This window comes from Yarrowia lipolytica, chromosome 1E, assembly GCF_001761485.1.
Source record: "Yarrowia lipolytica chromosome 1E, complete sequence".
Lineage (NCBI taxonomy): Eukaryota > Fungi > Ascomycota > Dipodascomycetes > Dipodascales > Yarrowia > Yarrowia lipolytica.
The window spans coordinates 895,561-918,346 of NC_090774.1; the positions used below are offsets into that span (position 1 = coordinate 895,561).

Here is a 22,786-nt window from a genome sequence, read left to right on the forward strand (position 1 = left end):
TTCACAAAGACAGAGAAACACTTGACTCAATTAGTTCTAAATAGACACAAGAGCTGCCAGTTTTGCCAATATCAGATCTTTGTCAGTCTAGAATGTTGTAGCTTCCTGTCCGTGCTACTTTGTAATTATTGGTTTGGAGAGGTGCTAACAGTAGTCAATCAGTAGCATGCAGCAATGACGACAACCATTTACGACGGATACTAATGATAGCCCACTTTTCAATGAGTACATCATGAAAGATGGCTTGAAAAGTGACATATGACAACAATTGTTATGTACACTGTAGGTACTGTACTGTATGCAGTAAGACATGTGCTAGAAGTCATCAATTGACATAATTATCTTGGTGCAGAGGGTCTGACATATACAAGCCTCTCTGCTGTTTAAATCACGACTATATTGGTCCTATAACCACACCAGGAGTTCACTAAAACCACACCAAATGCCCTTCAAACATTTAAAACACGTTCTTCCCCAATTGAACTCCGTCTGGACTCTTTCAAGTCAATGATGTGTGACAAAGGTTGCACCTCGCTGTACATACTGTATCTGTATAGTACATACAGTACAATGCCAATTCACAGAAGCTGACGTCGAACATCTGACTTAGCGGCTAATAAATTGGCTGATACAGCCGTATGGAATTATTTGTTTCATTGCAAGTGCATGTGTCGCGGTACTGTACCTGGCATGACAGGAGTGTGTCTGTCCGACTACTTGTAGTGTGATAGTGCCATACAGTTCTACCGTCTCTAGAGCACATGAGTTCACGGACTATTGATGAATGAAACGTCGGTTTGCTGGTTGGTAGATAGAGCCCTTGATTTCACGTGTCTACAGTGTCCATTACCGCGTTTACGTCTCTACTCGTAAGTACTGGAACTACGAACTCACCTCAGACACCGCATATGCTGCGAGACAGATGGATAAAATCTGTGACGTGAGAGGTGGGAGGTAGACTTGGTATTTATTTATTTTCATTAGCTATGTGCAGTGGGTTCTACAAGGGCGCTACAAGTAGTTGTAGGGTATGCAAGGAGGGTATATATGCGCCGAATAGAAGTATCGGACCCGGAGAGAACGACAAGGAAAAGATAAAGGGTACCTATAGTTCCCCATGTTGATACACCGGCTCACAGTTGAGGAATGATCACATGCTGGTATCGTTCTGCTGTCTCAATGACGACCATGTCTGTCAGTGTCCTCTCAAGCGATGTGGCCAATGCAAGGAGAAAGACGTGGAAGCGGTATCGTACGAGGGCTGGAGTTGTAATATAACTTTAGACAGTCCAAAGTAACTGTTTTTGATCAACCAAGGGGCCTCGGTTATTGTCCTTGCGCTTTGGCCAAGATGTCTTTCAGCATGGAATGTACTGCACATACCGAGGATCAGATAATACGAATAAAACGCGCCTCGAGCCCAGATATTTTATGCACCTTAAAATAAAATGAAATTTCCACTACAAGTAGCAAGAGGGGAAGCAATTCGCCGGGTTTATTTGGCATCCGCGGTTCCTCTTTATGTCAATGTCAATTCACGGAATAAGCGGATGGAGAGCTAGAACAGTATCCGAAACCCCCTTTAACCAGGAACTGAATTTGGTGCTGCCCTGAATCTACAAGTGGCTATATACTTGAGTAGGTATATCATAATAAATGCTCTCAGCGATGTGCAAAAGTGGGGAATGGCTCGTAATATGAAATCTGCTCGTGTGCGTGCAGCGAACACCCGCGAGCTGTGGGTCTGTCTGCGAAATGAGCCGTGGGATGCCCGCTGTTAATCTCGTTTCTGCCGACCCACTCGTACAGCAATTAATACCGCCTACATTACTGTTTGTTCTGGTTGCGTCTGACAGAAGACACAATAGGGCGTATGAAGGATGCGGCGAGACGGTCAAGGAAGTGACCAATACGCCCCGTTGAGACCAACTCGTACGATTCAAGGGGTACACAAGTATGCTCGGCGCCATCGACTTTGAGAGCCAACGCCGTTTTATACGGATGTGGATTTTCTCGTAAAAAGATCGTTAATTTGAGGTAATAGAGCGAAATCTGCATGCAGACCTGTAATGCAGTTTTATATTTATTTTTAATTTTTTTTTATTTATGCAAATTTTATCGTGTTTGGAATATGCAGAAAATATTACACGGGGCCATTTGAATATTCCAATGTATACGCAGTAAAGTGATAATAAATTCTGGCACTTTGGGGGAAAATATCACAGACCCCTACTGTACTTGGAGTGTCTCATCCTACCCCGCTCTTGCCCAGAGCTCTATCTCTTTCCGAACAAACCCAAGAAACAGTGGACCTGCTGTAGAGCTGTGGTTTCAGGCACACATGAGCATGTAGCTAGAGAAGACCAAAAGTAGAGATTCCTCCGGGGTCTGGAGATGCATTGGTATGTTGCGGCAGAAGACTTGTTTCAGCCGGATTGCACCGCCGCTCTTCGCTTGTGTTTTCTCTGCCCCGCAACCTGGCATCAGCGTTGCGCTACTGTAGCAAGTGGGGGCCGTTAGCTACAGGGTGAGACAATCAGCTGATAAGTGCGTTTAAACGAGTGGAGATGATGGGGGTGTCTGTTGAGGGTAGATGGAGGTCAACTAGAGTCTTAACTGCGGATTTGAAGCTGGGCGGCGACTGTTAGTGACTGACAACCAATAGTGCAACCGCGCAAGAGGTGAATATGGACGACAGGGGATAAGTTTTGCTCCCAATAACGGGGGAAAAATGTTGTTTCGCACCAGTCCATGGCTCGCTCTTACGACCCACCGTTGAAGTGGCTTGTGCTTATCGATACAAGGACTACTTGTAGCTACACAAGGTAATAAAATGTCGGTCTACCCCACTTTGTGTCTTGTCTTGGTTATTTTGTGGGGTATGCATTTTTCCAAACGCTGCTACTGGCGGCCCTGATGGGTTTGCGCGAGAAGGTCTTTTTGGCCGCAGAACCTCCAAATCAAGTCTCGCAATATTATCTCCTTTGGCTTCCAAACACGCCGTATTGGGCCGCTCTTTTGGCACGCCCCTACCGCGATATCCCTGCCTTGATGATCCTGTAGATCTCGGGTTGCAAAAAGAAACATGCGTCCCAGTGTTCGAATCGCCTCCCCAACCTTTAAGCTTACCGGGACCCTTGTCGGGTTACAGGGGTATTTGTTGGGGTGTTCAGGGCGGAGTAGATGTGGGTGTCATAAATTGGATAAGATCCATGCTGACAATTACAGACTCCATGTACCGCCTTCCACTTTAGCCCTATTTCTGCGCTGCCGTTTGTCCCCTGTATCACCGGTTTAGATCCTCAAACAAGGGTGCTACGTGGATTCAAACAAGGTTCCCACAAGGTTCGTCACCGTAGAACTTGTACTTGGAGAGTGGGAGAGACTGTGTTTGCTGGGGATTGTACCGTGGATCTTTTGTTGGCGCTTTCACGAGCTCCCTGTGAAAAATAACCAGTGTAGAAAATGCGGCCAAAAAACAAAAAAAAAAAAAAAACATGAATAAAACATAAAAAACAAAACAAAACCATGAAAAAACAAGAAAGGATCCTGGACTATGGGTCATAACAGCTGCAATATATATAATTCGAGGCACGACAGTGTCCCCATGGCAGTCATAAACGCCCAATTAGTCTAGCTGTACTTTGTGTCAGACAGACTACAAGTAGCTGCCGCTGGTACAGGATGCACAGAGTGTATCTATGATAGTGTGGAGAGCGAGGATGGGAAAAGCGCAAAACCAAAGCACGATGATTAGACAAAATAGACAAAACGAAAAGAAAAAGAACGGCAAAAAAAAAAAAAAAAGGGCAAAAAAACAAACTGAAACCGAATATCGTAATAATTCGGAGTCATCACCCTAAACCCGAAAAGAGAGAGAGAAATACACAAAATTGTCACACCACTAGAACCAAGCTGAAAGATTCAGCGAAGGGCGGGTGTGTGAAACGGATTGCAAGACCCAACAGTTAGTGTCCAACTCACTTTGCTTTTTCCAGACATTTTTCAGTTACACTTGACTTGCCTCTTTGCACTACAAGTAGCTCAGACCTTGACAGCACTGTTACTCGCTACACAGGGTTTAGCGGCTTCCCCTCTTGTCTTGTGTGGGTGTGGAAAGATATATAGAAGCAGGAGGGACGTGACTTTCGGCACATCCACGACTATCACGACGATCCCACTCCCCGATCCCTCCATTCACATGCGCGACGAGAGTGTGGCCAGCAGTGGTGTCCGTGGACTCAATTACACAGACACCAGCAGTTACTCAACCACCACCAACGCCCTCCGCAGCAACAACGGCCGCAGCAACAACTCTACTTATGCCAGCAGCATGTATAGCACCAGCAGCTCGCACACTAGCTCCGCTCTGGACACGCTCCACCAGACCCGCCGAATGGCTCTGGACCGTCTCAAGGGATGGCGCAAGTCGACCGCGAGTCCCAAACCCACACCTCAGTCTGCAGCTGCACTAGGTGCAGGCCCACAAATAACCTTGCAGCCGCTGCAATGCAAGGCTAACGCTCGCGAGCCCCTGCAACAAAGAGATATCACCGATCCCAGGAGTCTAGCCTACCAAGCCAATAAGTATACTGTCTCAGATAATGCGTCTATTATAAGGAGACACCGTCCGGATCAACGCTCTCGGAACCAGAACGATTTCAATTTAGCCAGCGAAGACCCTTTCAGCGACTCCTGCTCTCTCAGACCGTCGTCTACTAGACCCTCCACAGCAGCGGCATCCAACACCTCCACCAACAAGAGACTCTCTGTCGCGTCCAACTTCTCTCTGAAACCCACCCCTGCTCCTCCAAGTGCGACAGCTCAGAGTATCCCCTGTGACAGTCCCCGACTCCGTCAATCGAGCTTTTCCGAGCGACCAGCTACAGCTAACATCCCCCATTCCCCAGACCTGTCTACAATGACCACCCTACCCAGAACCTACACAACCCGGTCGCAAAGGATCCGCATTCCTCAGAATCCCGTATCCTGCTGGGACGACGACGAAGATGAGGAAGAACCCAAGAAGGGACTTTTCAACCGGTTCAAGTCAACTCGTTCTTTCTCTTCCAGAAAGGCCTCCATCAGCAGCACAACAGAGAGCATTCAATCTGCCCCTGCACAGTCCCCCAGCATCAAGAGCGTGAGCCCCAAGAACTCTAAGACGCTCAAGCCAACCAAGAGCGTCAAGAGCGTCAAGAGCGCCAAGGCGGCACCCAAAACCAAGTCGTCCAAGAAGGGCAGCCTGGGCAACAAGTTTGGCATTGATGACCTGGGCGACTTTGAGTGGAACATGCACGCATACATGGAGGGCGATGAAGAGGGTAGCGACGCCGAAATCGAGGCGGCCCTCAGACGTGTGCGAGAAGCGGAGGCTAACGAGGCCAAGGAAACCACCCCCACCCCCACTTCGCACACAACCACAACCACAAACACCACAACTTCTACCCGAGTTTCCACCTCCCACAGCACTCCCACTCCCGAGTCTGTGTCCATTCCCATTTCTGTCGCAAGTTCCAAGGTCTCTCCTGTTCTGCCTCCTATTTCTCCCTCGCAATCTCTTGATCTCGGTCTGGAGCCCACTGCCACCCCCACCGCTGTGCACAACGAACGGATTGAGAACGAAAACATCAAGCTCAACGGCAGCCCCAACTACGCTCGAGAACACGTGGCCAACCTGCTCCGTCGACGCGCAAACTCCGGCAACCAATCTCCTGTTCCCCAGACTCCCGTCCCTCAGGTGGTTGCCCCCGAGCAGTGTCCCTGGGACACATGGAAGTACACCTCCAACCACCACACATACCAGATCACTCCTCCGGATTCCACCCGAAGCAGCCACGTGTACGCTTCGGACGCTGCCTACGACACCTCCCACCACTCGATGGTGCTTCCCGAGTCTCCTGTTCAACTCCAACCCACGTCTTCCACCTCGTCTTCGTCCTCTGACCAGACCAAGTGGAATGACATTTCGGCAAACATTGCGCTGATCCAGCAGCAGATTCAGGAAATGTCGCCTCGATCACGTGAATTGGCTCGTGGCTTTGCCGCCAAAGAGCTCACCAAGCCTGCGACCCTGGTTACTCCAACCACCATTTCTCCTGCCACCTTTGCAACCCCTCCTCCCCGACCCTCCAGAGACAATGTCGAGCTGCCCGAGTGCTTCTCCAAGCCCTTTTTGACCATGACCAACAGTCCCTCAGTTCGACCGTTGCCCCGACGACTCAACAAGCTGGGTCCTGCATTGGAGGAGAGTGATGCTTCTCCTGACTCTTCTCAGAGAAGTTCGGTTAGTACGAGATTGAGCACTGCTCCTAGCAGTCCTGAGCCGGATATGCGGTGTTTTATCTAAACGAAGCTGCCTAAATGAAGTTGCACAAACACACGAAGAACTGTATGGAGTGCAATGAGAGTTTTGCCAGCTGAGTGGAGCATTTATAACTCTTGGGTGAGATGATTCCCTATACCCCATTCATGTGTACCTTTGAGGACACCTCCAGCACCTTGTGCCAAGTAGACTATTTTATTTATCGTGATTATGATTAAGAGCCGAGTAGATGAGGGAAATGAGGTGCAGTAAGTACCAAGAGTTGTACGATAGTTTTATTCCTATGCATCAGGAGATGAGACTCCGGAGCGACTACTTGTAGTACAGAGTGAATCTGACGTAACCCTGATTCGGTGCGTCTCTTGGCATCTTTGCTATCTGATACGAGTTGCGTCGATACGTCTCATCGGTGTCAACCACTGTACGATACGATGCGATACGAGGAGACTCTTCTGTAGATAGCCACAGACATAACTGCATGTATGCATTCCGCTCTACTGGCATATATGGGACGATACGGCTGTGTTTTTGTTGGTTTGAGATCTGAGTCAGGGTGTTATTATATTTGATACAGTGCTTGTTGGTGCTTGTAGAATGCTGTGTATACCGAGCCCACGGAGTGTCAGTTCTAGACCGCGCTAAAATGATCGAACCTGGTTAGTGAGAAATGTCTTTACTTTTTGCGTCTTCTCTGAAACATTTCTTTTCTGTTTGCTTTTTAGTGTGGGGATGTCTTAGCGGTGCAGGTTGGTGCAGTCTGACCAAGATACGTTGTATTAGTTGGCATTTGTTCGGAGTATTAGTTAGAAGATACAAGAGTTCCAAGTACAAGTGACAAGATTAGTTGGAGGGACTGAAGACATCAATAAGTGCAGTACAAGTTGTACTACGATACAGAATGGATGGAGTAAACGGAGAAGATATAAGTGTTGGAATGGCACAAACTGTGTCTCCACCTCGTGCTCGTCCACGCTCATCTCATTAGTTTCAGAAGTGGCATGTCTCGGAGCAATTTTCGATTATTCATCATCTTTGTTTTGACAATCGAAGAATGTGCAGAAATGCGAGAAGAAAAATCACAGAGGAAATAACTGACCGACGAAATCAGGAAAAAACCTGAGAGTATCACTCGTCTAGTCGACTTAAATCCCCTCTCTAGCAGATAGGCAGCTAAATACACCAGTTGGTTTAATTTTTTTGTACGATGCTGTACATACGGTACGAGTACATACTGTAGTGTTCATTGCTGCTGGTTCTTGTTAATGTGAAACCATGGTCTCAAAAGTCGGACTAAGGCTTGTCCAATAGAAATGAGACAGTCACAGTTTCCTGAACAAAGCCTTGTTTCAGCTGAGTAACCAGAATATGTCCGAAGTGGTGCATTAGCGCTAACGCACCAGCAGATATTACGGTCACGAGGTCCCACCAGGGTTTAGACCACGCTAACCAAGACAAGAGATGCCCAAGTATGAGTATGTACTGTCCTTGTACAGTAGACCGATGCAGTCTTAGTTGCGGGTCGTATTTGAGCGAGGGAGAGAGGGGGAGCGGGGGTTGACTATGACGTTCACTATCGTCAATCACCAACTATACACGGACCTATTGAGAATGATGGTGTCACCATACTAGAACGAGGAGAAGTTAGAAGAGAGATTCAGTACTAGTAGTTAAATGAGAGTCTTCGTTAAGAAAAGCCTATGAGTACAAGTCGGTAGATGTAGGCCAACGGTGGCAGTGTTGGTTGTCTTTAGCACCCATTGATATCTGATATAATAATCGAAAAAGACACAATCAAGTGACAAGTGACAAATGAAGATGACAAGACATATTATCGCACTAATAATACGGGGAGACAACCCATTATTACCCCACAGAACCGTCTTATCTTATTATAATAACTATAGCAACGATGGTGTTTTCGTTCGAGGCTCAGTCTTTAGCTAATTGTATGAGTACGAGTACATACTACAGTACAGTACCGGTACAGTAAGACAACGAGTTCAATTGCAGCGTGCTATTTTTGAAAGATGGTTCTGGTGAGTTCGCTTGTCTGCAAATCAGTGCTGTAAAAGGACACTTTGTTGCTCAAAACTATTAAGCTTGTTGGACACGGCGCTGCTCTGTTTACTTAGCTAATGATGATCTCCTCTGATCTACCCGAAGATCCTCCAGGGTTACGTGATCAACAGTGGGGTTCGGTCGATCCGAGGATCGTCAATGTCGTACTGTGCGGTGCTCGTTGTACTGTAACTGAGGGATGGTGTAGCGTACAGTTCATACTGGTGTAGTGTACAGTTCATACTGTGTACCAGTCCAGTAGCAGTAGCGAGACGAGATTTGAAGGCAGGTGGTTCATGTAGAGGTGGTTGAAGGTCATTCGTGCTCGATATTCAATCACATACTCACCAGAAAAGTACGTACAGCGGTACTTGTACCGGTACAGTATGTACTGTACTTGGTACTTTCGTCTCTCAGGCACAGATCTGTCCACAATTGCCATTTCACAGATCTAGATCAGATCATCCATGATTCTCGATCCAGTGAGATTCCCATTGTCGGGGTCTGCCTATCACCAGTTGAAGACTGTGTGATCAGTGCTTTTGGGTGGATGGAGTGATTGAGACCTGGAACACAACTATTCATTTAATTAATGCCGTTCACACTGTTATGAACATTTTCAACTAAAAACCAAATAACCTGGTCACAACTAATACCAACAAATATGGGGTCTCTGATAAACACATTAAACCGTCGTAAGGAGCGCAGAAACAAAAGGCCATGAGAGAAACAGTCAAGAACACCTCCAGCTCCGCAAATCACCTTCCCCGGCTACACACCCACACCTGCATGCATATCTAACATGCACATCATGCACACCATCTAAATCTACCCATTTGCAACAATCACCAAAAACTGATACCAATATGGATGAACGGGATCACGTGAGAGATCAGAGCGATGTGAATGAAAGACACAATAATTCATCACCTAATCACGTGGACATACCTCCACAACCACGTGATTCACATCTCAGTCCCAAAGTGAAACACACGATAAACGAACTACGCGACAGAACGCGATTGTCACGTGATAACATACGATCACGTGAGGCATCAAGGCCACATTTCCCAGGAAACTCACCCGGGAGCTACGAATTCCCCTCACGTGATCGCAAACACAGCTCACACGATGTTCCATCTCTGCTTACTACGATATCAGCCCTTGAAGCGCGATTATGGCAAAGATGCAGAGATTGGTCATCTTAAAACCGAGTTAACCAAAGCCCATGAAATCATCGAAACGCTACGGGCCCAAAAAAGTGGGACTCCTGTTGGTCACGTGACCCTGGAGGACCACAACAGCCAGCTGGCTGCATCTGCCAAGCAGCTTCATGAAATTTACGGACAAAAGGTTATGAGCAAGGTGCAAAAGTACCGTTCGCGCAAGCAGAGTCAGGTGAAGTCGTTGAAAGATCGTATTTCTTCGTTGGAATCCGCTCTTCGTGACAGTAGGAGGGAGAACAGTGAACTAGTGGCTGCTGTCGATGAGTACATTGATGTCAGTAAGACCTGTGATGACGGGTAGAGTCAATACGAGGTGAGGGGGAAAGTAAATGCATAATTGGTTGTATTTTAGACTGTCAGTGTGGAGACAGGACTGTATGACACTTGGTGTCACTTGTTTCAGGGGTTTGACAGGTGCATACATACAATTCCATCTTGCAGTAGCGCTAGATACAACAAAAGCCCCTATTAGAATGATTGTAACAATGTAGGGAGTTAGTAGGTGTTCAAAACAAACCATTCAAAGCGCTTTGATGGATTATCATCAACAATATTTGATCAATAATCACATAATCAGAAGAGATAAGGTTGCATAACCGTTAGTTAGTTTCTGAATGTCTTCTAGTTAGAGTTGATTAAGTAAACACCGGCTGAAATGGGAGGCTCTAGCTTGTGCTGTAGATGAGATAGGGGGTAAATAATTTACCAGTTACTTCTTAATATCCACCTTAGCACATGGTTGAAATTTCACACCCATAGCCCCACAAATACGCTATGTAAATACTCTTTCCAAAAAAGCACACAACCCCTTTGTTTCTAAATTGCCTTCTTCCCGTCACTCTAAAATTCCCCACCAGACGGGTCGCACCTAAGCGAGACATTAATTAAACTGTGAAGTGAGAGTGTGGACTTGTGTCTTTATCTTGCGGAAGGGATGAGGTGGACAAGAAGTCGGTTGTGTTTTCGGATAGCTGGAGTCGAGAGGAGTTGATTGCAGGATTTCTTTTAGTGATACGACGAAAACTGGACCCTTTACTAGAGAACATAGATTTGACAGGTTCCTGTGCATGTACTATAGCAAGTTATAGCGTGGATGGGTCCTTGATACAACAAAAGTTGCTATAGCTCGGGCTCTCGTGCTTTCGCATGTATCGCACGTCGTCCGTGGCCTATGACGCACGTGCTTGAACTCGTTCCGGGGTCTTCTCTCCGTTGCTCCACGGACAAGAGGCAGCCAGCAAAATCATACGATTGTGGCCGGATTAGACGGTTAAGTTCGCTTACCTAAGCCCCATCCACTACTTCACAGAGTTGAGTTTGGCAGGGGTCTGGGAGTTGCTCCCTGTGTTTGTTCTTCTCGTATGTCCTGGTGCCTGTAGCTACATACATAAAGGGCACGGCTTGCAGGGGCTTGCAGAGCCGGTACAGGCAGGAAAAATAAAAGGGAGATTAGACAAGGCCGGAGCTAGACGGGGAAGGCTAAGGGTGGGGCAAGACAGACAAACAGCTACAGTACAAGTAGACTGCGGCTATGTTTTGCTATGGCGGGGGCTTGGCCAATACTAGCTGCGGTGGATACGACGGGATCTGTAATTCGCGCAGTTCATGTTACTGGGCTTGGGAAAGGCAAGCCAGCTCGACTGCCGTTCGCTTTTTCACGCTCGCCACAGCGAAGCATTGCGTTTTATCCGTTGCCTTTCATTGTATTTGCGGCTCTCCTGTCTGCAGGGAAGCAAGGGATGTGGTGATCGACATGTTGTCAGAGATCTACACGAGCTAATGTGGGGATCGCCACGATGATCGTCGACATCTTGGCGTCACGTGATGGACCCTGCGGAAGACCAATTGCACTAATTGGTTTTGCTTTACTCCTGGCATTGGTCGTGCTGCCCCATTGCCTCTTTTGTACAGGACGAGGGGAGCTCTTGTGGGCCAGTAGTCTGAAGCTAGCCCACAAAGCGGGCTTTCTTGTGACACGGTTTCGCCGAAAGTCGTCTGGCTTTGGATTTTGTGGCCTGCCGCCGGCTTTCCAGCCAGTCTTTATTTTCGCAGGGTATTTTCTGCACCTTCCATCTCTCTTGGTCTGAGACAGGGGTGTATGTATAGCAGTATTTTTTGGAGTCAGCAGATCAAGCCATGTGGGGTAACGGTAGCGACTCTGTGTGGACAGAGAGAAGTGCTAGAGAGAAAATAAAAACAGATATGGGATTCTGGCGGCCGGAATAGTTGATTTATCCCTTCAATTTTGCAATACCGCCGTTCCATCGTCTTAAAACACAACACCCACCCGTAGACAGACTTTTAACTCGCTTGACATAGTGTGGTTTTAGCTCGGTCCATTTTGCCGGATGCTAAAAGGCTACTACCGGTAGCCAGATGGCGGTGATAAGTGTGTGTATAATGGGAGGTGATTGAGACCAAAGGTCAACAGAATTTTCAGTGGAGAAGGTCAGATCTATATGTATGTGTGTGCGGGTGTATACCGGCTCTGCGGTCGCCAATTTGACCTACAACCGGTTCGTTTCGTCTCACCGATTCCCCACACCCTTGTCAAGCTTTATATCTCCAGACGCAGCTCTAACAGGGAGGGGTCAGGTAGTTTTGACCCATCATCCAGGCCTTGGTAGAAAGACACAAGTGTAGTGCGAGAGACGTTGTTTTTCTCCGACTACTTTTCCACTAAGGCGATACCTCTTCTCTCAGCTCGGCATCCAGCTCTCTTCTCTGCCTCCCACAACCATACGCCGCACTGCGTATTGGCACACTGCGAACGAGACATAACAGTGAGAGAGACGCACCACAGTCAGAGACATTACGACGACATCTACAACACATCAGCACACCGACAGACTCCCGTTCCACGGAAATAGACGGGCGGACAGGAACACAAGCGGCTCTAGTTGCACACACACACACACACACACACACACACACAAGTTTGCTCACACGAGACACCAGTTGACCACCGGTTTCACACGCACCGATCATCGGCTATCACTCATACGACTGTCGCCCAAAATACCCCACCATGGGAGTCTCTAAAACACATCCGCCAATGCCCACGCTCAAGGACTCGTACACGCTGTGGGCCAACCAGATGGCGGTCAGCACGCCGTCGTCGCCGCCACAGCAAAACAGCGTCTTTGGCCAGGGCAGTGACTCGTCGCTGAGGTCGACTCTGGGCCTGCGCAAACGGCGGGACAAGCGAGCGTCCGTATCGTCGCTGTCGTCGCCCACCCGCTCCATGTCGGTGCGCCGGACCGCGAGCGCCTCCATGGGCCCTCCGTCAATCTCAAACGGGACTAATGGCACTCTTCATCCCTCGCCTCCAAAGCGTAACGCCTCACTGCATATTGCCAAAGTTAAATCTGCTTCAGACGACAACACTGTGAACGGAACCTCTCTGCCAGGCTACCTCCAAAACTCCGCATCCCACGCCCGGGTGCCGTCCAACTCGTCGTTCAACTTTTCCCAGCACTCGCGCACCCCGTCAGACGTGTTTGCGCCAGACCACATTTCGCTCCACCAAAAGACTGACAGCATGTCGTCCAACGACCTGGACACGCTAGAGCAGCTGGTCCAGCCAGACCTGTCCATGCCAGAAAAGGCCACCGCGTCGCTGGACCAGCTCTACAACATGCTGGCCGAGCGCACCGTGCAGCTCTCACACAACTCGTACCAAAACACCCAGCTGTGGGCTATGGTCAATAAGCAACGGCAGATGATTCTGGACCTGCAACGGGACCTCGACAGCTCGCTGGAAGTGAACGCCCGATACAAGCGGAGGCTTCTGAGAGCCACGGGAGAGCGAGACAGCACAAACGCCACCGCCAGCAAAGACACCAGCTCAACAAACGCCACCACAAACGCGTCACCTCCCCCTACAGCAACCAACACATCCACAGGTAACTCCATCCCTGGGAATGCCTCCAGTACCGCAAACGGCAGTGTAACTACCGTGGTTCCAACCACTGCCGCCACATCGGCCGTGTCATCTTCTCTGCCACCACAATCTGACGACAATAATTCCACTACTGCCACCTCTGCAAAGAGCGCCGTAAGCTCCACCCCTTCGCCCAACGGATCGACATCCTCTGTCGCCACATCCATCAACAACACCAGCGCCGGCAGTAACAATGGAGGCGCAACCACAGCTGCCTCCAAGCACATTCCCCAACCCATCGTGCCCCTGCCCTACCCCTTGCCAGCAGTCTCGTCGGCTAGAGAACCCAAGGGCTTTTCGTTTGAGGAGGACCGCGACAACAGCAAGACGCACCGCAAGACCAAATCAGACACGCTCAATGATGACTCATTTCTGGTACCGGAAAAGTCGCCGTCTCGAGACCCCCGTCTGCGCTCCAAAAAGAGCATGGCCTCCGTCGTGTCTTCTGACGACAACACCCTAGGCGCCGTGTCCATGTCTAAATCTGCATCTATGGGTGCGGCGGCTGCTCCCACTACTCCGTCGCTACCTCCTCCTGCGCTGGCTCCCGAACCTATCACTCTGTACGTCAAGCCCACAGAGTTGTCTACGATTCGTGTGGATGTGGCCTCCTCACTAGGTGTGGCCCGCAAGAAGGACACCCCAGTGGTCGTGCTGTCTGTGTCGGACAGAGCCACTTCGAAGGTTTTATGGCGATGCAGCAAGGAATATAATGCCTTTGTTGCTCTGGACAATGCCATTGCTCCCCAGATTCCATCCTTCAAAACGAAAATCCCCGACCGGTCGCTCTTCACGTCACACGCCCCCGCTAGAGTCGATATTCGAAAGGATCAGCTCAATGGCTGGTTTGGTTCGCTGTTGGCTATTCCCAGACTGCCTTCTTCTGCTGCTCAGACACTGTGCGAGTTTCTGTCTACTAACACCATCGACCCTCTGGATGTGCCTGATGGAGATGCCCGTAAGGAGGGCTTCCTCACTAAACGAGGCAAGTCGTTTGGTGGCTGGAAACTGCGGTACTTTGTGCTGGATGGACCCATGCTCAACTACTATGAGTCGCCCAACGGGCCCCATCTTGGTGCTATTCGGCTCTACAATGCCCGAATCGGACGGCAAACACAGGAAGAGGACTCCAACTCCGAGGACGCGTACCGACATGCCTTTCTGGTCATGGAGCCCCGCAAGAAGGACTATGTTCGGCACGTGCTGTGTGCTGAAAACGACCGCGAGCGAGATGACTGGATTGAGGCGCTTCTTGAGTTTGTGACGCTGCCCGAGCCGGAGTCGCCCATCAAGTCCATTCATTCACCAGCCATCACCACCGTCCCCACCAACACCAGCACTCTCAACGCCTACGGAGAATCCATCTACGATGAGTATTCTGAGGCCCCCACCCCCACGCTTCCCACAACTGAGGCTATTGATTCTGTCATGGAGTCACAAATAGGCACTGGTCTGGGTATTGATGTCGGTAGCAGTGAGACTGTTGGTAGTGGTAATGGCAGTGGAACACGCATCAACACCGGTTCTGGGGTGGTTACTAGCTCTTCGAACAGCCGCATTTCAGCCCCCATTGCGTCGGAGCCCATCCAGAACCTGCAGAAGTGGGGTTACAAATACTCGCCGTCTTCCCAGTCGCTCAACGCACAACTCCAGAACGACGGAATCGACGACCACGTGAGTCTCTCCCCCAACCACAATATACACTCTACTCCTATCCAGGCTCCCGTTCCCGAGGTCAAAGAGAAGAAGAAGTTCTTCCTGTTCCGAAAGGGAAACTCGGACCGCCAGCATCAGCAGCAACAGCAGCACACGTCGACACCCGAGTACCTGCAGTCGGTGCTTGAGGCTGAGGGCATGATTCAACGTGAGGAGCGACCTACCACCCCGTCGCTCACCACGCCCACACAGTCACAGTTCGACGGCAATGACTACCACCAGGGTGGCGTGTTTGGAGTTCCCTTGCTGCAGGCGATTGAGTCGTCTAGCAAGGATATTGACGGCCATGTAGTGCCGTCGGTTGTCTGGCGATGCATCCAATACCTGGACGATCAGAAAGCGCATTTCGAAGAAGGTATTTTCCGACTCTCCGGTTCAGCATCCGCCATTCGAATTCTCAAGGCCCGCTTCAACGACCATTACGACATTGATTTGGTGTCGGATTCGTCGACGGTGTTTGATGTACATGCAGTAGCCGGTCTACTGAAACTGTTTCTGCGGGAGATGCCGTCTCTGATTCTGACGCAGCAGCTGTCGCCGGCGTTCCGACGGGCCATGGAGATTCCGGACATCGTGAATCGAATCTACGAGCTCAAAACGCTCGTCAAGCAGCTCCCCGCCGAGTCGCGTGACCTGCTGTTTGTGCTGGCACAGTATCTGTGCAAGATCATCGAGCACCAGGATTACAACAAGATGAACCTGCGCAACGTCGGAATCGTCTTTTCGCCAACGGTTAACGTGCCCGCTGGCATTTTCGTGCTGTTCCTCACAGACTTTGATTGCATTTTCGGAGACGCTCAGCCCCGCACGGACATTAATAGAAAGTTGCAGGACTTTCCACAGGCTTTATTGGGTTAATTAATTGATAATGATGGTATTGATGTATTGTAATTGCTAGAACAAAGTACTTGTAGGAGTATATATATGTGCACTACATGTGCTTGCTAGTTTTTCCCACTACTCGTAGTTATTAGGGCCTCGTTTTATATATCGTACAAGTATATATGGTGAGTATCAGACAGCAGCTGTAGTCATATTACAAGCAGTTACAAGTACAAGTGCGTACTGTACAGTACAGTATGTGCTGTAGTGTGTACTCGTACTCTCAATCTCGAGAATAATAAATGTATTAGTACAGAAGTTTCCTCCACCAAATTATGTTGCGCGGTATAATGCCGGTTAATAACGCCAAAAGATACCAACCAAACGGTTGCAGTTAACTAGCGATGTTAACTCAACGAACTTATCCTGATGTCCCCACTCGCGCTACAGTACTTGCAGCATCCTTATTTACGTCCGCCAATAGCAAGGTTGTCCTGCTCGTACAGATCCTTGACCTCGCCGAAAATCTTTAGCAGACGGGAAGCGTTGGACTCGTTCTTCTTCTTGGCGAGATCGTTGTAGTGCTGCTTCTTGGACTCGGGAAGAGCGGACCACTCGGCGATCGTGGACTTGAGCTTGTTGTCCTCCAAGACTCGAGTCTGGTCCTTGAGTGCCTCTGCCAGGTACACGTTGAGACCGGACAGCTTGGGGTATCTGATGGTCTTGTAGTCGTACTTATCGTACACATTGCCCTCTTCAGAGGCGTCGGGGCCGTATTGTCTAGCAATCTCAGCCTTCTCAGAGTCGGACATAGCGGAGTACCGCTTGGCAAGCTCGGGCAACTTGGTACCAGGGTTCTCCTTGGACTCGGACTTGAGCCAAGCGGTGTAAGGGGGAAGACGGTCTCGGTTGGAGTTGTAGAGGATATGTCGTCGCAGAAGTCGCACGCGGTCCATGTTGAGGGTGTCGGCCTCCGTCTCGAAAAGTCGGGTCATCTCGGTCTTGTTGAGCTTGCCGTATTTGCCTCGGTCCTCCTTGGTAGCCTTGTAGGGAGTCACCTTGGGGGCCTTCTTAGCAGCCTTCTTGGCAGTCGTGGGAGCCTTAGCCTTGGATGCCTTGGTCTTAGTGGCAGCCTCCTTGAAGAGCGCCGAGAATGTAGAGAAGGGTCGGGCGAATTTCACTGGGTTAACATGGGAAAGAATGAAGATGGTAGAAGAGTCAGTTGTTCAATGCGTGGCACAGAAATAGCAATGATACTGGTTGAGGCAGTTGCAGGAGACACAGACAAGTCGATGGTCCTGAAGGTGATCACACCGATGAACAAACGGTCATAGCTAGTTGAAAAGTACCTTAATCGACGCGTCAGATGAATGTATCATGTTCAGATTCATGCTCGGGCTCAACGTTAGCTTCAGCACGTAGCCTACACTCCAGAATCAAATGGTTCCTTTCATCTCTGCATTGTCTCAATTGTCACAATGTGAGTAGATGAGGCCACAACGTGTTCCAAGTGGCAAAGAACCACATCTAGCAGCCTCCAAGGTTCAATTACTACCGCCAGTTGCCTTTAGCTGTCGTACACCAGATACTGCAACCGAGTGAAGCAACAGTGGTTCATAACTTGCCCCGTATCATGCTTTCAACCTCTATTACCACGTAACAACCAAGTCGCAGATATCGCACAATCCGGTTTAGTGCAGCTTTCTGCAGTGTTCGCGGCAGCTCCATCCATCTCCAATAGTACTCACTCATCTTGTGTGTGTTGTGTTGGTAAAGAAAGAGCACACTGGAGCAGTTCAGCCCAATGTTTTTGGTTTGTGATACCCTAACCCCCTGCCTGCAGCTGGTCGAACGGGGGGAGAGGGCGTGATGAGCGCGTTCGAGAGAGATTGAGATATGGAAGAAAGAATGGTTTGGTTGGATAGCTCCTCTTGTGAGATTTAAGTCTTTATATTCTCACTGTATATATTCCCCATCCGGTATGATACTATTTCTTTGGTGTTTGGTCTGCCAGTTGAGGCATTGTCTATTCAACCTAAAATCCCCACTGCGTGGGTCTCGATGTTTGATTACGAATATGAGATGCACAGCAATTGAAAATGCGAAGAGTAACGGAGCAAAAGTGAGCCCTCGAATCACAGTGGAGTACGAAGGCTTGCTACTGGGGAAGTTCGGACATAAAATTGATGTAAATTGACGGAGAATTGGCCGATTGAAATGCTGGTGGGACTGGAGAAACCGCCTTGAGCAGAGCTACACGTGGGTATCGCCCAATCATCGTGTCCACAACAACATTGGGCATTTTGAGAGTCTTCAAACCCACATTTTATTATGAAACAGCTACTTTACAATACTGGTATTCTCACACGAGTGGTCACGCGATTCTGCTAATAGCACGGAGTTTATTTGCTGTTTCAAACTGTGTCGTCTTCGACGTGAAGTGGGTGGAGGGGAGAATGGTGTTGGTTGGAGCGTTGTGTGGCGTATTGATGCTCCACCGACTGATTTTTTGCTTTGGGGTGTTTTTCTGAGCCAGAAATGCCGTCCGGGTTGTCCAAACAACAGCTTTAGTTGGCCAGTGTTATATTTGGGGTTCGGTGTTTAGTTGCTGAGTATTGGCGTCGTTCTTTTGTTGAGCTACAGTATTTAGTTAAGTCCAGTCTTCTTTTGTTAAATAGTTGAGTTGCGGTTTTGTTTAGTTGTTGAGAGAAGCTACTGTAAGTGAACAGAACCTTCAAAAGCAGCTGCTGAACCCCAAATGTGTGTTTGAATACTGTAACGACGTACAACTCACGTCAAAGGATGTAACGTACTGTACCGAAACTAGCGACTTCCTGGTGGGCACTTGGTCCACATCAGAAAGAGCCCCCAAAACACTCCAATCAGTCACCACCAACATGTTTTGGTTACTCCGCTACAAGTAGCTGTTAAAACAACCAACAATTGTAGAAATTGGAAGCACGTTTCTTCTTCAACTTCATGAGCACCATCTACGACGACCAATGGTATATTGCGTACAGTATGTACTGTACCAGGGCCTGGCAGCTCTATGTTGACGACAATTGATTGTTTAGCATACATTCCAGAGTTTGTCAAACTGCTGAACACAGTCCTTTGAACCTCAGACGCAATAATAATGAAGTTCCTGAGCCAATAAAATATGATTAATGAAACATCTGTATGCTTCGGCTGCTATCTGTCTACCTCCATCGTCACATGAGAGTAGGGAACCACCTCAATCTTCCAAGCTAAGTACTGACCCATAACTACTTACATTTATTTTAATACGATCCTCCCCCCAGCTATGGTCTTCTGGTTGTTGGCCAGAAGGGTCGGGGGGTGGCATCGTCGATCTCCTGTTTTCAGAAAATATCTGAGCTACAAACGTGATGTCGCAGTTTGGGAGTCTCGGAAGCCCTCGGGAGGCGAATGAAGAAGGCAACTGAGTCTTCAAATGTTTGTTCTTTACCCCTCTGCCTCGAGCATTCTATCTCTTTGCCAGGCTTGTAGCAGTCCCTCATTATAGCATACCCTCGGTTGGAGGGTCAATTCAGCTATCACCTCCAGTCACTCACTTCATCTTGAATTGGTCTCTCTTTACTGTAATTCCTTTCTTGAGTTTTTATGTCACTTCTGCCGACGTCACTGGCAACCCAGGTCTCTGAAACAGCTTTCGTACCCTCAAGCCCCATCCCCATGCCGATGTTTTGGTTGACCAGCTCAAGATATATGCTGATGGTACATCCCACGAAGAGGAGAATCTCTGTATACGTAGGATATATCCTAGAGTTCACTGTGATCATTGCCCAAGGTCACTCCTGCCCAGATTGTTGCTGACCTCGCCCTGAACCACAACTTTGCCAAGTACAACTATGTCTTGACCTATGGACCCCAGAATTGATGGGAAGCCATGTTTGTAGACAACGTCCGGAGAATTTATGAGGCCTTGGACTGGCGTCTCATCTTCCTTGAGGCTCCTCCTCAAAACGCTCAAAAGTACGGATCTGACATGAACGCAGTCTATCGACTTTGGGATTCCCAGGAGGTTGCTTGGTTCAAAGAAGAGCAAGACGGCGTTCAAATGATTATCCATTGGCCTCCGTCAGTTTCGTGTCAGCAGGCTCGAACTGCAATTGAAGTACCCATTTGCAATACCCACCTCTGCTTATGTTTCGGAGACTACTTCGGGGACTGCTAGGACTGATCCTGCCTTAAATTCAGATTCAGCTTCTAACCCAGCCCCTTCCTTTACTCATACGGAGACCCAGCTACTTCGTCTGAAGACTCTAGTTCCAACAGCCGATCTCCTTCTTCTACATCAGTCTTTGATACTTCTCTCTCCGCCACTTCCGCGTCTAGTGTTCCCGTGTCAAGTGCTCCCTCTTTCTACGACAGCCGGGTCCACCTCACGCAATTCCACAGCTTCCAGGTCAAGTCTTTCAACCCAATCTAGCATCATTGTAACCCCAACATCAGCTGGATCTTCAATTAGTTCAAACGCTACTGCTACTGATCCTGCACCAACTCCCATCTCTTCAGCCCCTGACCCTGACATGGTTGCCCTCGATAGGATACTCCGTGCTGCTACTGACTTTTTCTCTAATATTTCGTCTCAATTGCCTAACTCTTACGAAATTCAACAGACAATCGAAGAAGTCCTTGTCTTCATTTCTGTTTTGGTTAACAGAGCAGCGACTCTTCCGACTCTTCTCTGCCCCCAGTACCCTCTGCCACCACCTCCCAGTTCAATTCCTCGTTCATGCCTCCACCTCTAAGACTAGCCAATTGCAATGTTCTCTCACCTTCACTTCTGGTTGAAAGACTCACCAGGCTCAACACTAAGACTTCCTCTGTCCTTAGGAGCCAGACAACTGGTTCAGGCAGCGATTGTCACGTTTACTCCTGAATCGTTTGCAGATACTCGCACGCAAAATTGAAGCCACTGCTCCTCTTTCTTCTGCAAACTTCTCTTCAACAACTGCAAGCTCTCAGTGAGCAACTTGAGTCTTGGTTGGATCAGGCAAAGAGCTCAGAAACGCTTCTAAGGCTGATTCTATCTCCGACGCTTCCGGTGATGTTTGTAATTGTTCTGACTCCGGCCACGTTTCCAACGGTTCTGAGATTTCTGCTTCTAATGGCCAGCAAACCGGTGGTATATCTGGTGTCTCTAACAAGGCTTCAAGCGGCTTCAACTAACTCGCCTTCCGACTCCAATTCGTTCTTGAACTATCACCAGCCTCGACAAGAAACTGTATAATACTGCTCCCGCAGGCTCTCCGGCCTTGGTATCAATCCACGGAGAGGTCGAACTCGCAAACGTGCACCAAAACCTGTCGACGTCCGATGGGATGTGAATCATCACGCGCGTTGACATACTATACTGGCAATAGAACAATACACTCAAGCAGATGATATTTGGTACCAGTACATGAACGACCTCCCTGAATCTATATGACACAAAAATTTATCCATTTTTTTCACACCTTTCCTGTTTCTGCCTACCTCAACCCGTTCAAAAAAAAAAAAAAAAAAAAAAAAAAAAAAAAAAAAAAAAAAACTTCTATTTGATGCATGCTTGATGCATGAATAATGCACAAACGACATTATCAGCGTATCTCAATCTTTTTCTTCCCCTTACACCGAAACTGGGTGATAAACGACATTCTGACCGCAATTAGGACGAAAACGGGATCCACTAGGCCCCCTGACTTGTCTGTTATTGTATATACGGCTCCCTTGCTTCGGGGTGACCCAAACTGCCCTCCTCCACCGACTCTGAGTCGCGAAAGCAGAGCCTTAGGTCACGTTTCTGGCCACCAAACCACGTTTCCATAACTATCACTGCGTCATATTTCCAACATATCTCTGACGACCAACCTAACGGATGTGCGATTCATACGTCAGCTACAGTGCGCCATTTACGGGTACGAGGACATCACGACCTGCGGTCTCGTGGCGGTCTTCAAGAACTCGTTTGCTGTTAACAGGTCTGTAGGCTCATTGTTCGGCAGAGCGAGTTTCATGCTGTTTGCACTTGGAGGAGTGGAGCTGGCCAAAAGAGATGAACAGGGTTTTTTGCTGTACAGAGATGGGGGCGGGTTGTTTGACGTTCCTCCGGGCTGCGGGCGGGGTCTCGACGCAACGTTGCCAACTCTGAAGCTGAGCTGGGAGTGGTGGCTGTGAAGGACTCATATGGTGAATTAACTACGACTGGGGGGGGGTTTAGAGTGGAGCAAACCCTTTGTCGCTCATCTTAAGCATTGAACTTGTGGATGGCACCTCTAGACACCATATTGACGATCTGCATCTCAACGACATCACCTTTGGAAGAGTCCAAACTGCTGCCCATGTGAAGCAACAGCAGAACAACGACTGGGCTCATGTGGTTAACGTGAACAAAGGGATCGCCAACTTCTCCGAAGTTGTTCCCCAGCCTGCACGTGAGTTCCCATTTGAGCTAGAGACGTTCGAAAAGGAAGCCGTGTGCCATCTAGACCAGTTAGACTAAGTATTTGTTGCTGCCAACACTTCTACCGGCAAAACTGACATTTCCAAGTCCGTCATGGGCTCAACGAAACATCACAATCACCATCTACACCTATCAAGGGTCTGTCTGACTTCAACGCTTAGTTTGACGACGTTGAATTCTCACTGGGGAAGTTCAGATCAACCCCTAGGCGTCTTCTTTGATTATGA

General features: G+C 48.7%; 5 protein-coding genes across 5 annotated transcripts; 4 read left to right on the forward strand and 1 right to left on the reverse strand.

Moving 5' to 3' along the window:
- Positions 1–4,201: 4,201 nt before the first annotated feature.
- YALI1_E08997g (uncharacterized protein) lies at positions 4,202–6,349 on the forward strand (the record flags this gene model as incomplete). Its single annotated transcript, XM_503667.3, has 1 exon — positions 4,202–6,349. The coding sequence occupies one exon, from the start codon at positions 4,202–4,204 to the stop codon at positions 6,347–6,349; it is 2,148 nt and encodes a 715-aa protein (XP_503667.3).
- Positions 6,350–9,514: 3,165 nt separating this feature from the next.
- Positions 9,515–9,910, forward strand: YALI1_E09051g (uncharacterized protein; the record flags this gene model as incomplete). The annotated part of the gene is made up of 1 exon (XM_068282922.1): positions 9,515–9,910. The coding sequence occupies one exon, from the start codon at positions 9,515–9,517 to the stop codon at positions 9,908–9,910; it is 396 nt and encodes a 131-aa protein (XP_068139023.1).
- Positions 9,911–12,637: 2,727 nt separating this feature from the next.
- Positions 12,638–16,126, forward strand: YALI1_E09082g (uncharacterized protein; the record flags this gene model as incomplete). Its single annotated transcript, XM_503669.3, has 1 exon — positions 12,638–16,126. The coding sequence occupies one exon, from the start codon at positions 12,638–12,640 to the stop codon at positions 16,124–16,126; it is 3,489 nt and encodes a 1,162-aa protein (XP_503669.3).
- Positions 16,127–16,554: 428 nt separating this feature from the next.
- Positions 16,555–17,842, reverse strand: YALI1_E09128g (uncharacterized protein; the record flags this gene model as incomplete). The annotated part of the gene is made up of 2 exons (XM_503670.3): positions 16,555–17,270; positions 17,839–17,842. 2 exons carry the CDS (start codon positions 17,840–17,842, stop codon positions 16,555–16,557), a joined length of 720 nt encoding a protein of 239 aa, XP_503670.2.
- A 2,158-nt stretch (positions 17,843–20,000) lies between these two features.
- On the forward strand, positions 20,001–22,598 carry YALI1_E09155g (uncharacterized protein; the record flags this gene model as incomplete). The annotated part of the gene is made up of 3 exons (XM_068282923.1): positions 20,001–20,191; positions 20,330–20,524; positions 22,349–22,598. The coding sequence occupies 3 exons, from the start codon at positions 20,001–20,003 to the stop codon at positions 22,596–22,598; spliced, it is 636 nt and encodes a 211-aa protein (XP_068139024.1).
- Between the last annotated feature and the right edge of the window lie 188 nt (positions 22,599–22,786).